Genomic DNA, 12593 nt, shown 5'->3' on the forward strand with positions numbered 1-12593 from the left:
TTAGCTGCCTATGTTGTACAAGTAGTAGTGAGCAATGACAGCTGACGCCACATCCAGATGGTTGATATCGCTATCGCACATGCACATGCCACCGTCAGTAACGTTTGAAATAGTAATTACAGTCGTCCCTTGCCTCATTCCTCGAATTGTGCGGCTTCAAAAATACATTAATTAATGTTGAATATGGTCTATTATCAGAAAAAAAATAAATGCATATTTCAGCAAATTGTATGCCTTCTTAGCCTGAATCAAGCAAGCATAAAAATGGCTAAATGAACAAAAATAAAAAAATAATGCATTCTAAAGACATGATATAAAGTGTAAAACAGTATCTGGGACTTGTTGGGTGAGCCCTTAAGAAGCGGGGCCTGGGAAGTGACGTGTGTGATGTCAGCTGGCTAGAGTTGACTGTTTGCTGAGTGCAGGTTAGCGGTGTAGAGGGTGGCTGACAGCAGGTCCTGCAGGTCACTGCGTGTGTTCTCTGCTTATTATTATTAATAAAGCATACCAATTGGTGTTTGTATGTGGACAGGTATTTTTTTTTATCAATCCATCCATTTTCTAAGCCGCTTATCCTCATTAGAGTCGCGGGGGTATGCTGGATCCTATCCCAGGGCAGCAGGGCAGGGCAACAATCATTCACGCTCTCATTCATATCTATGGACAATTGGCCTAACATGCATGTTTTTTTGGAATGTGGGAGGAAACCAGAGTACACTGAGAAAACCCACGGGGGAGAACATGCAAACTCCACACAGAGATGCCCAAGCGGAGATTCGAACTCAGGTCTCCTGACTGTGCAGCCAACATGCTAACCACTCGTCCACCGTGCAGTTTCTTAATGTCTTTTAAAAACAAGCACTTTGTTTGTTGTGGTCCTCGATGCGGGCTAGTTTCATGCTACTTTCCAAATGGCCCGGAACTGCGAGTCGGGAGTTTGACACATCTGACACATCAAATAAGCACTGGAATAAACATATAAAACCTGCAGTTCAAGTTTCAGTACGTCCGGTTATTTTCTTGTTTTTGTTCGGGTTTGGCAAAAGTGGGATGGTTACCTGGTCTGTTGGTTGCAGCCATGATGAAGACTTGTCGCCGAGTTTCTAAACCATCCATCTCTGTCAGCAACTGGTTAACCACACGCACACTGGCTCCTGACTGAACATCAACAAAACACGTACGCAACATCAACACACATGATTCACCACATAAAAAACATTTTGTTTGATGTTATACAGTATAGTTCAGTATATCCAGTAAGTTCTGCTGATACTTGCTGAGTTGGTGTTAACATTACAATGTTTTGGCATCATTCATTTGATGTTTCTCCAAAGATCCTGAGGGTTATGGAACAAAAAAAGTCAGGTTACGGTAGACCACTAAAAATGTCACCGGCCCTTAGCTAGAGGATCCAATTGGCTATCCGTCAAGTCACGGGACGATCCTCGGCCCAAATGAAGGTTGTTACTGGTGCCGAGTGCAGTCCAATAACCATCTGACGGCATCTGCGAGAGAAGGGTTTTAACAAAAAAATCTTCAAAGGCCTCATCTTCTTCAATGTCAATGTCCCATTTAGAATTTGCACAAGAGCACCAAACATGGGACACTGAAAGGTGGAAGAAAGTTTTATTTTCTGATGAGGAAAAAATGTAACCTTGACCTGATGGCTTCCTACGTCACTGGCATGACAAGGAGATCCCACCTAAGATGTTGTCCACACGGCACAGTGGAGGGTGCGCCATTATGATCTGGGCTACTTTTTCCATTAGTGGAACAATGGAGCTTCAGGTTGTGCAGGGGCGTCAAATGGCAGCTGGCTATGTGGAGATGTTGCCAGACGTATCCTCATGACTGAAGGCCCTCGTCTGTGTTATAGAAATGACCGTCTTTTTCAACAGGACAATGCTGCACTTCACAATGCCCGCTTGACAAAGGAACTTTTGGACTCTTTTGGACCATTCTGAGTCTTCCCCTGATCTAAATCAAATTGAGAACATTTGGGAATGGATGGCAAGGGAAGTTTACAAAGATGGACAGTGGATGCTCTCTGTCAAGCCATCTTCACCACCTGGAGCAACATTCCCACTAGCCTCCTAGAAACACTGGCATCAAGCAAACCAATTTTTGAGGTGATTAACAAGAATGGCACAGCTACTCATTACTGACTCCTTTTTTAAACATTTTATTTCTATTTTAGGGGTGTTTTAGTTTTTTTTTAGCTGTGGTCTTAAACTTTTGATCAGCTGGTGAACAGCCTATTTCACTTTAATGGTTACAACAAATTGCTTACTCAAAAAACGCTTTGTCTCACTCCCATTTCTTCTTTTTGCATTTTGAAGCTCTACTTACAACCTACTCAGTGCAAAAAGTAAATTCTTGCAATTTTTCAATTGGTCTTAAAATTTTGATCAGGTCTGTGTATGGTGTTGAAATTGCACTGCCGTTACTGTGTTCCGGTGAGAATAAAGTTCTAAAGAAAGTGTCAGACTGTGTGACTCTGTGAGGACGCTACACTGTGCCTCAGTCTGCCTTCTTAACAGAGAGGTGTGGCTTGCCATGATGCGCACGCCTACATTACGCTAAAATGTTAACATAATTAATCAAATAAATTTGTTAAAAAAAGCCCTTCTTTTCATATGAGTTTTATACTCTTATCTAATAGAGCTGCTATGGTAATTTGGTTGTATGCCCTGACTATACTGACAATAAAGCTTAGTTTGCACTGCACAGAAAGTGACTGTGCACGTTTCAATGTTGTGTAACTAGACAGTATTTACCATGTATTTGAATGTCAGATTAAACAAGCACTTTTACGAATAAGAACATGGTCGACCGGGACTTGATGAGTTGGTTGACATAAACGACTTAAATGGGTTCGACTGTACTCTACTGTAAGAAGCGTACTGTTTGGGGCAAGTTACTGGTGTTGCATGATTTCATTAGGGTTATAGGTTCATAAGTGAAGTAAATGAGTATATGACTGGTGCAGTTAAATTCCACTGAGAAATAACAATATAATATGAAGTGTTTTAACTCCACGACAGTTCTTTTCGTTTCGCTTTTACAACAGCAGCATTGTAAACACTTTATGTTGCATCCAATTTTCTCACCTCATGGCCTGACCGGCGAGGACACAAAGCGTCAATCTCATCGAAGAAGATGACACAAGGAGCAGAATTGCGCCCCCTTTGGAAAATTTGTCTGACAGCCCGCTCACTTTCTCCAACATACTGAATAACACAAACACAAAAAAAGCTGCCGTTTACTCTACACATACACTCTCCCTTGTGACCACATTACCCCTGTCCTCCAAAAACCTTCATTGGCTTCCCGTCCAGTGCCACTTTAAAATCCTGCTACTCACTTTCCAAGCATTCCACAATCTCCCCCTCACCGCGCAGACCTCCTCCACCTTCACTCCCCAACCCGTCCGTTTCGCTCCTGTGACGCCAACCTCCTTTCCCCACCCCCCCAATGGCCAAGCACCGTACCTGTGGCAACAGAGCCTTTAGTTTCGCTGCCCCACCCTCTGGAACTGCCGGCCCGCACCCGCCCATAACTTCGCTGCCCTGTCCACCTTTAAGACTCATGTTAAACTCATCTCTTCAAACTTGCTTATAATGTTTAATGCTCCCATTTTTATTCTCATTTCTGTATTGTTATTGCTTTATTGTACATTGTATTTATTTCATTTGCTTGCCTTATTGTGAAGCGCCTTTGAGTTTTTAGAAAAGCGCTTCTAAATCAAATGTATTATTTATTATTAATGCACGCATGTCGCATACAACTACATTATACTGTATGCTCTAATTGTTTACAATACTCTAAAAAAAAAAAAAAAACACTGTTTTGACCTGTGGAATATTTTTTTCAGCCAACTAAAGAACATTGTTGTTTGGAAAAAAAAGTTTTGTATCAGACGAGTGATTATTATTCCAAATGTATTATTCCCATACAGTACATCATTTATTTGTGGCGGCCAGTCAATAATTAATTTGGACCGTCACAGATAGAGTACCTGTTCGCCCTCGCTCGCAAACACATTATAATGGGACTGCCAGTGTAGCTCGTCGGTACAACTCTGCTTCTAAACACACCCCACACTTGGTCACCCACTATAAGAACATCTGTTCATCAATATAGTGAGATATTAGATGGAATTAGCATACACCAGCGTTCACCAACCCGTCGATCGTGAATATTAACAAAAAAATTATTACTACATGAGTGCCCTGCCCCCCCGGAGAGTGACCAACAGGCACGCATTTTGACAACTGAACAAGCCCGTACGCCTCGCCGCCCTCCAGGCACGCAAGCCGCAAACCAGCCAGGAGCCCAGTCCCCTCAGTCTGGCCCACCCGGAACCAGCGCATGCACACTGGATCGCCTCGCTCTGCAAGCATGCAGAGGTTAAGCAGGGAGAGACAGTGAGTGACAGAGTGCAGCGATGTGCCTGAGAACACAATAGTTACTTACTGCATGTTAGTTTGGTTCAAAATCTACCTTTGCTACCTCAAAAGTAAGGCACAAATATAACTCCATAGACGTGCACCTCCAAAAAAAAAACTTCAAGCAGTGGCTCCTTAGGGCTGCATTGACCAGTGTCTCTCTCTCTCTCCTTACCATCGCTAAATGACACTGAGCCACAAGCCAGTTGTAGTTTGCTCGTATAGAGCCAATGCCGCAAGCCCGACCCCGACAAAGAGCCACAAAAGTAGGGCTGGCTAAAGTGTGGCTCGGGGGCCGTCTGAGGCCTGTGGCTCAATTGTCATTGCATCACTGCAGAAACAAAATAAAATAACAAAAAAACAGAAAGACCAGGGATCTTAGTCTCAAAAAGGTTGGTGACCACTGGCGTACATTTACACTGAGCCCATCATGAATGTGTGTTGTTGTTTTTTTTTTAATAAATCGCCTGTCAGTGTTAAAACGCATGTCAACCGCCGTACAAAATGAAACCAACGCCCATAAGTAAATATTTTAATGTTGTGTTGTTAAAAAAATGAAATAATGTCACTGAGTCTGACTTTTTGAAAATCTCCACATTTTGCATCATGGTTATTTCTGCAAATGCACTGTCAAAGATATTGAGGTGCTTCATGAGAAAAACAGACAAAAGATGCTAAATTGTATAACTATTTAGCGTCAGTCTATGACATAAGCATTCACTGAAGTTCTGACTCACCATGTTGAGCAGCTCTGGACCCTTAACGGAGATGAAGTTGAGACCTGACTCATTGGCCACTGCCTGTTAGGACACATGAGAGTATGACAGAAAATCACTAGCCATGTCAGAGTCACAGTTGACAAAGACATCAAATTCTTCCAAGAATATTACAGAGGATAAAAACCTAGGTGTCTTTTCCCTTAATGAACTTGGCTGATGCAACTTATTTTCTCCTGGACTGTGGTGCACTACGGATGTAACAGTACACATATCCATAATCAGACTTTACGGAACGCAACTTTTGGTTCGGTACAACGGGGTGCCGATTTCCCACGTGGACGAAAAGTGTGCTGTCATTGTTCAGTAGAGACGAGGAACATTGCAACAAGCTGAAATTATTAATACAGTACTGCACTTCAAAAAACAAGGACCTTTATTTCACTACAAATAAGATAATAGTTCTGTTAGGAATGGAATATATTCCACTCTGTTTTAGACAAGTACTGCAACGTGTTTGTGCTTATCTACCGCAGAGACATAGCTCACTCAGAAGACCTTTCGCTTGGAACAAATGCACCCTGTTGTTTTTGTCTGCGCGCGCACACACACACACACACACACACACACGCACACACACACACACTTTTTAGATATACAGTCCCACTTTTTAACTCTTTCAATACCAAAGACATACTGATACATTTTTATATTTATACGTCTTTTTGCGCGAGAGGCAAAAAGAGGTGATGATGCAACTCGGCACTAATGCGTTAACATTTCAGAGCACTCTTAAGACATAAAGGTGGCAAAAGGTGTCAGACGTACATTTGAGCTGGGCAGAGATCATATGTCAATGGAGAATCACACATGACAGCAAGGAGAAAGTGAGAGAGTGTGGAGGAGTGCGGCGTGCATCCTAGGGAAATTTTAACGCATGCACACACATGCACTTGCGTGCACACACATAGTTCAGTTCCAAATGTGAAAACTGTGAATATTTCATGGTGTTATATTTGGAAATAAATTGTTATTTTGATGTAAAACAACCGCTTTTTTGTTTTTGGTATTAGGCCTGTCACAATAATGGATATATCGATTTATGTAATGATAATAATAATAAAAAAAAACAGGTTGATAATTATGAGCGCTCGATATATTGGCATGTATGTGTATGTGTGTGTGTGCTCCATCTGTTAGCCTTTTTGTGCTACACGAGCTGGATGACAACAGGGTTCAGTCCGCATCTGTCTGTGCGCATTGATTCTATCATGGAATGAATGCTGAGAGTTATCCCTCTGTCCTCTCATTCAGCATCTTTGTGGAGGCGGGGCTACTAGTGAGCTCGAAAGATCTTGAAAGATCCGTCAAAATCATCTAAAATGGACGATACTGAAGGGGTTAGTTTTTTGAAAAATGGCTGGGATTGAATGAGTTAATCTCTCTGGAGTGATTAGCTGTCCAAACTAAGACTGGGTGGAGCCAATTTAAACTAATATCCCAACAACTAAAGAGGGGAAGTTTACACCTACTGCACCACTTGGTGGCCATTGTTTGTATCTACTCCTGTTTGAATTATACTGCAAACTGTCCTTGAGACCCCCAGACTCATTTTTCAGCTGTTAGAACAACGCAACTGCAAAGCAGTTTTATGGTTTGCATTTTGCTGTATTGTAAACTCCTTAAAACCCAGGTGGTGTACTGCTACATCCCAATACATTATTGTTTATGTATTGCACGGTGGCCAACCTTAGCAAGCAGCGTTTTTCCACATCCTGGAGGACCAGCCAGCAACACTCCAGATGGAGCACTTAGTCCTAGAGCCTTGAACTGCTCCGGAGAACGTACGGGAGCCTGCATGATACAGAGGTACAATATGTGTGGTAAGTCATAACAAGACACATAATTCATTTTTGATGCAATGCTAACAAAGATATGGAGCCTTTATTGAGTTAAAGGCCGAGTTGTTCCACACTTGTGTGTTGACGTTGGTTAATTCTGTCCACAATGGAAGACCTGCAACCTTGATATCTTACGGGTATCCTTATGGGTTCAGTTGAAAATATACTGCAATTGATTTGACAGAAATAATGGAGGATATGTGGTATAGTTGAGGTTAAATGGTTCTGATAGTCTGGGGAAAATGAATGCCCTCAATATTTAGTATTGGCAGTGTGAAGTGGAACAGTGATCTGATTCAAAGCCAGACACTAGGGCTAGGAATTTCAGGCTACCTCACGATACAATACGATACGCAATACATGACTGACGATAACAATATCTTGATACGGCAAAGGGTGAAACAATCAAAAATAAATAAATAATTGGATTATTTTGATTTTGCAGCATAATTCAACCAAGTACAAACCGCAATAGTGCAAAAACAATGACACTGTTTAATGCAACATACTGGTAAACAGGAGTGTCGGTGGCACTATTTGAGAAAACACAGCATCTCATGTCTCTCAAGGAAATCAAATCCATTAAGTAAACATTTCTATTAAGTAAGAATAGATATTTTGCGTGTTATATATTGGTGCTACAGGAGCTGACAGACAGGAAGTGACAATGGAGGTTCACAGTTGAATTTCAGCTTGGCATGGGTCACGGCCGCAACAGTAGCCCGGGCTTTTATTAGGGATCATTGTGCCTATTGTGAGATAATTCAAACCTGCAATAAAAGCCTGTAGTTCAGGCCAACTGGACCTGTATCTACTTGGTATAGGATCAATATCAATATATTTAGACCCCTTCCCCTTCAACCATGTAGTGATCAAATAAATGGATGAATGAATGAACGGTTAGATGCAAAAGTATAACAATAAGATTGAAATGCCTGAGTATAAAAGTGTTTGTCTGAGTGTTGAGTGTCCTAACAGAAGTAGTGTTTACCAATATGGCCATGGTCAGTTCTTCTCTTATTTCATGAAGGGCTCCCACATCGTCCCAGGTGACATCTGGCACAGTAGCAAAGCCCTCCCTCTTGGCTGAAGGCTGAACACTGGAAAGAGAAGCCTCAAAGTCTGACATGATGATGGAGAGGCTGGTCAACTCTTGCTCTGACAGTGTTTCAGTGCTCTTCAGCAAATGCAGCAGGTGGCACAGGTCCCCCTGTTGGACACAGATCATAAACGCCACAGAGTAACAGGAAAACTCTTTCAAGGCACAGTGATTTAGCCATAAAACAGTTTACAGATTAAGCAGGACTTGAAATGTGTGTAACTAGCTCAGGGTTATAAAACCTTTTTTTGCCATATGGTACTACTTCTTTCAGTCCTTTACAATCGTTGACTATGTTTTGCCAGTATCAGCACAGCTCACAGCTGGTATATATGGGTGACACGGTGGAACCCCTTTAAGTCGATATCCCTCGAATTGGATGCCTCACATCAACATAAACAGCTGTTGACATAACTGAAACTAGCCATTACGTGTGACTTGTGTCTAGAGACATAAGAAAGGTAGTTTGTTGACATGGTTTTCCTCCATTTGTGAAAAATGTAAATGGTGTATGTTGTTAGTTGAAAAAAGTGGGATGAAAGGACGGTTGAGAAATCTTCTGCCAAAGAAGAAAAGCTCTTTGGTGTCATTCCGAAGCTTTGCTGGTGAGTGGCAGTTCCCCTCCCACCCTTCTTTATTTGTTTTCACTGAGTTTGGCCTGAAATCTGCTTTTACAAAACCAAGCAGACCAGTGTAGAATTGATATGTGTTTTTATGTTTCTTACCGGCAGATGATTGTGTCTTGGATTATCCTGAGGTAACTGATTCTCATCCAATACTCCTGAGTTTATTGTGTTGTGTACATTTAAAGATGCTGCTGTGCAGTTGTCTTGATCGATATCTGTGTTTGTCGCATCAGCTTCAGTCCTCGTTTTTAACAGGTCCTTGGTTTGACTCTTCTGCTGTCCTTTTACTACCAGCAGAACCCTGTTGACAGCGTTCATGGCAGCTTCACGGCAAAGCGCCATGAGGTCTGCCCCCACATAGCCTGGGGTGAGACGGGCCAGTTTGGCGTAGTCAAAATCCTCTGGCATCTTCAGCTGACGACACAAAGTCTTCAAAATCCTGACAGAACATGCAAACAGAGATACATGTGTGGTCAGAACTTTATGTGCACTCATCATGGGTGTGAATGTCATTCATTTTGGGCCATCAGTGATTTATCACAACCATTGTTTTCTGAGGGTGGAATGATTATACAACATATACATGATCTTCAATTACTTTAAAAAAAATATGGCCGTGTTAGAACGTTTTGGGGGGGATTCTCTAATTTACATCAACCAATTTGAGATTTGAGATAAAGGGTGGTAGTCCTCCTCCTTCATGATCCCATCCATTTTATGCAGTGCACCAGTACTACTTGCATCAAAACAGACGCAGAGCATGACACCAACAACATCCTAGTTGCCGTACCACCTCTAGTTTTAATTGATTCTACTGAAAACTCACCGCCACAGGTAAATTGCAGACCTGTAGAGTGCCTTTTTTGGCACCAGTGGCCCACTGATCAACTGGGTCAATTACATGATCCTGTCACAATACATCAGTAGTCACTGCGACCCAATCTTTAGTGTTGGTAGGACTGTATGGCAGCTGAATCAGTATTGGTGGCCATCACAACTGCTCTACATATAATATATGATACATACAGGTACATAATAAAACAATGTACTCTTCATGAAGGTATGCCTTTTTCGTTTCTGCCCGTCCCATCTTTGTCATGTCTTGTTTCACATTTGGTGTACCATGCACTCTTCTGACGGTAGTAGTTTTAGTTTAGTTTTATCAGAGAGGGAAGGGGTAGGTCAACACTCACACTCACAGAAATATGACTGTGTCCGCTGCGAGATCAATATTGAAAAGGATCATTGCAAATTGTGCAAGCATTAGGAACACGTTCGAACGTAAAAGGCCCAAATGAGTGGTATTAGGAGCTCTGTTGTCCAGGGCTACATGCCCCTGGTAGGGTCTCCCAAGACAAACGGGTCCAAGGTGACGGGCCAGACAAAGAGTGAAGACCCTATGGAGAATAGAGAAGACCCAAAGGCGATGGTCAACACTGGAGGTTAGGGCTGCTGTCAAGCTGAAGAAGGAGTCTCATCGAGCATGGATGGCTTGTGGGACCCCTGAAGCAGCTGACAGGTACTGTCAGGCCAAGTGGCACGGAGCTTCGGTGGTTGTTGAGCAAAAACTCGGGTGTGGGAGGAGTTTGGTGAGGCCATGGAGCACAATTTTCTTCTGTGTGGCTGCGTCATCATGGTATGCCACCTGTTCTGCTGTGCCTGCATTTTCTGCGTCCAGGCTTTGTTCTATCTGCAGTCCACATCTAAAAATGTATCTTTAAAATCAGATTTGACTGACCTGAGACGAGCTGGTTCATCTGGGATACCAAGGCATATCTCTCTGTCAAAGCGTCCAGCTCTGCGCAGGGCAGGGTCAAGGGAGTCTGGCCTGTTGGTAGCACCAATGACCAGGACTTGAGTTGTAAATGCCAGACTGTTCAAGTCTGTCGGCAGGTGAGAAAGACAAAATGTAACTGAAAACGTCATTTCAAGTGAAATTCTATCTTACAAAGAGCTATTGCTGAAAGGCTAGAATATATGAAAAAGTTCAATATTTTTCTCCTGTTATTTGAGAAGGTTAATAGTGTGTATTTTAAAACAAAGGTCAGGAACCTCTGGTCTGGCTGACTTAAGTTTTGGTCGAAACCACACACAAATTTTCTTTGTTACATTAATTCCTGTTAACAAAAGGTTTCACTAATATTAATAGGGCCACTGACATGATTTATCAACTTTGCTTACGTATGTTACACATTGTTTGTAATTATGTTCTACATTATTTGAAAGTGGGCCGCACGGTGGTTAGCACGTTGGCCAATACAGGAACAGCCTGGAGATCGGGAAGACCTGGGTTCGATTCTCCCCTGGGCATTTCTGTGTGGAGTTTGCATGTTGTCTCCGTGTGCGTGTGGGTTTTCTTCGGGCACTCCGGCTTCCTCCCACATTCCCAAAAACATGCAGGTGAGGTTAATTGGCGACTCTAAATTGCCCATAGGTATGACTGTGAGTGTGAATGTTTGTCTATATGTGCCCTGCGATTGGCTGGCGACCAGTCCAGGCTGTACCCCGCCTCTCGCCCTGGGATAGGCTCCAGCATGCCCCCGCGATCCTAATGAGGATGAAGCGGTATAGAAAATGGATGGATGGATTATTTGAAAGTGAACAGTAAATTCGCAAAAATTACATTTATAGTTCATGGCACCAGCCATGACGAACTCGTTGTCGCAGGAAAGCATCATTCACGGAAGTGGCATAAACAGAGTAATACCTCTCAGCTACACAAACATAGTGGTGAACAAGACAGAGGATGTTTACAGTGATTATATAAAAAAATTTAACTACGTGTCGATAGTTTTTGAGGAGAAAAGAAAGGCGAAAGAGATGAATTCGAGAACTTGCAGAACAAGTTAACCTTAAGACAGAGGTCGGCAAAAACTACAGCTCGTGGGCCACATCCGTCCCGCCAAGCGTTTGAATCCGGCCCGTCAGTTGCTTCCAAGTTATTTAATTTAAACTTTTAACATACAAGCTGACAACATGACTTCCAAGTAACAACCTTTTGATGGTTTAAGTAGGTTTTCACATGCAGCGATCCAGAGAACTACGGTACCTCACCCATTGCGCCTAACAAACACAAGTCAACAAATACTGTATGTGACACACACCTTAACCTACACACTGCACTGTCTAGGAAGTATTTAATAGCCAATGTTTTAATAGTCAATGTTTTATCATTCATAATTCATATTGTATATCACACATCCTTTATTCTTGTACATTCCGGGTCTCATATTCAGGAAGAAGAAGAAAAAAAAAAAGTAAAATTCAAGCACAAGCACATATAGCAGATTCTATGACACTTTTAAGGATAAAATAAGACAAATAATTCCAGCTGGAACGTTACAATTATAAGCTTAAACTGGTGTGCATGTATGAAATATATAGTCTGGCCCCCCGGCCAATTTTGTTAATTCAACACGTCCCGTGAGTCAAAAAGTTTGCCCACCCATGCCTTAAGACATAGAGATGAACAATGGAAATAAAGGACTCAGACCTGAACTCTAACAGCCACATTAAATCAATAACATCACCCTCTTTTTACCACCTAAAAAACATTGCCAAAATCAAGGGAATAGTGTATAAACCAGATTTAGAGAGGTTAATCCACGCTTTTGTCTCCAGCAGCCTAGACTACTGTAACGGCCTTCTCACCAAGCCCTCTAAACGAGCTGTAAAACAGCTACAGTACATCCAGTATGCTGCTGCTCGAGTCCTGACTAGAACCAGGAAATATGGCCATATTAGTCCAGTACTCAGGTCTCTGAGTCGCTTTGAGTCCTGTCGCTCAGAATAGAAAAACACCC

The 12593-nt window shown here is 42.3% G+C and overlaps 1 protein-coding gene across 8 annotated transcripts in view; it reads right to left on the reverse strand.

The window, feature by feature from the left end:
* The window catches only part of nvl (nuclear VCP like), a 43159-nt gene that overhangs the window by 13471 nt on the left and 17095 nt on the right, over positions 1 to 12593 (reverse strand). For all 8 annotated transcript variants that reach the window (XM_054796916.1, XM_054796914.1, XM_054796911.1 and 5 more), the window contains exons 13-19: positions 10529 to 10673; positions 8890 to 9229; positions 8057 to 8275; positions 6914 to 7018; positions 5186 to 5248; positions 3111 to 3230; positions 1059 to 1158 (exon numbers count right to left, since the gene is read on the reverse strand). In XM_054796916.1, the coding sequence (XP_054652891.1) occupies positions 1059 to 1158; positions 3111 to 3230; positions 5186 to 5248; positions 6914 to 7018; positions 8057 to 8275; positions 8890 to 9229; positions 10529 to 10673 (1092 nt within the window). The remainder of the gene's footprint in view (positions 1 to 1058; positions 1159 to 3110; positions 3231 to 5185; positions 5249 to 6913; positions 7019 to 8056; positions 8276 to 8889; positions 9230 to 10528; positions 10674 to 12593) is intronic.

This window comes from Dunckerocampus dactyliophorus, chromosome 13, assembly GCF_027744805.1.
Source record: "Dunckerocampus dactyliophorus isolate RoL2022-P2 chromosome 13, RoL_Ddac_1.1, whole genome shotgun sequence".
Lineage (NCBI taxonomy): Eukaryota > Metazoa > Chordata > Actinopteri > Syngnathiformes > Syngnathidae > Dunckerocampus > Dunckerocampus dactyliophorus.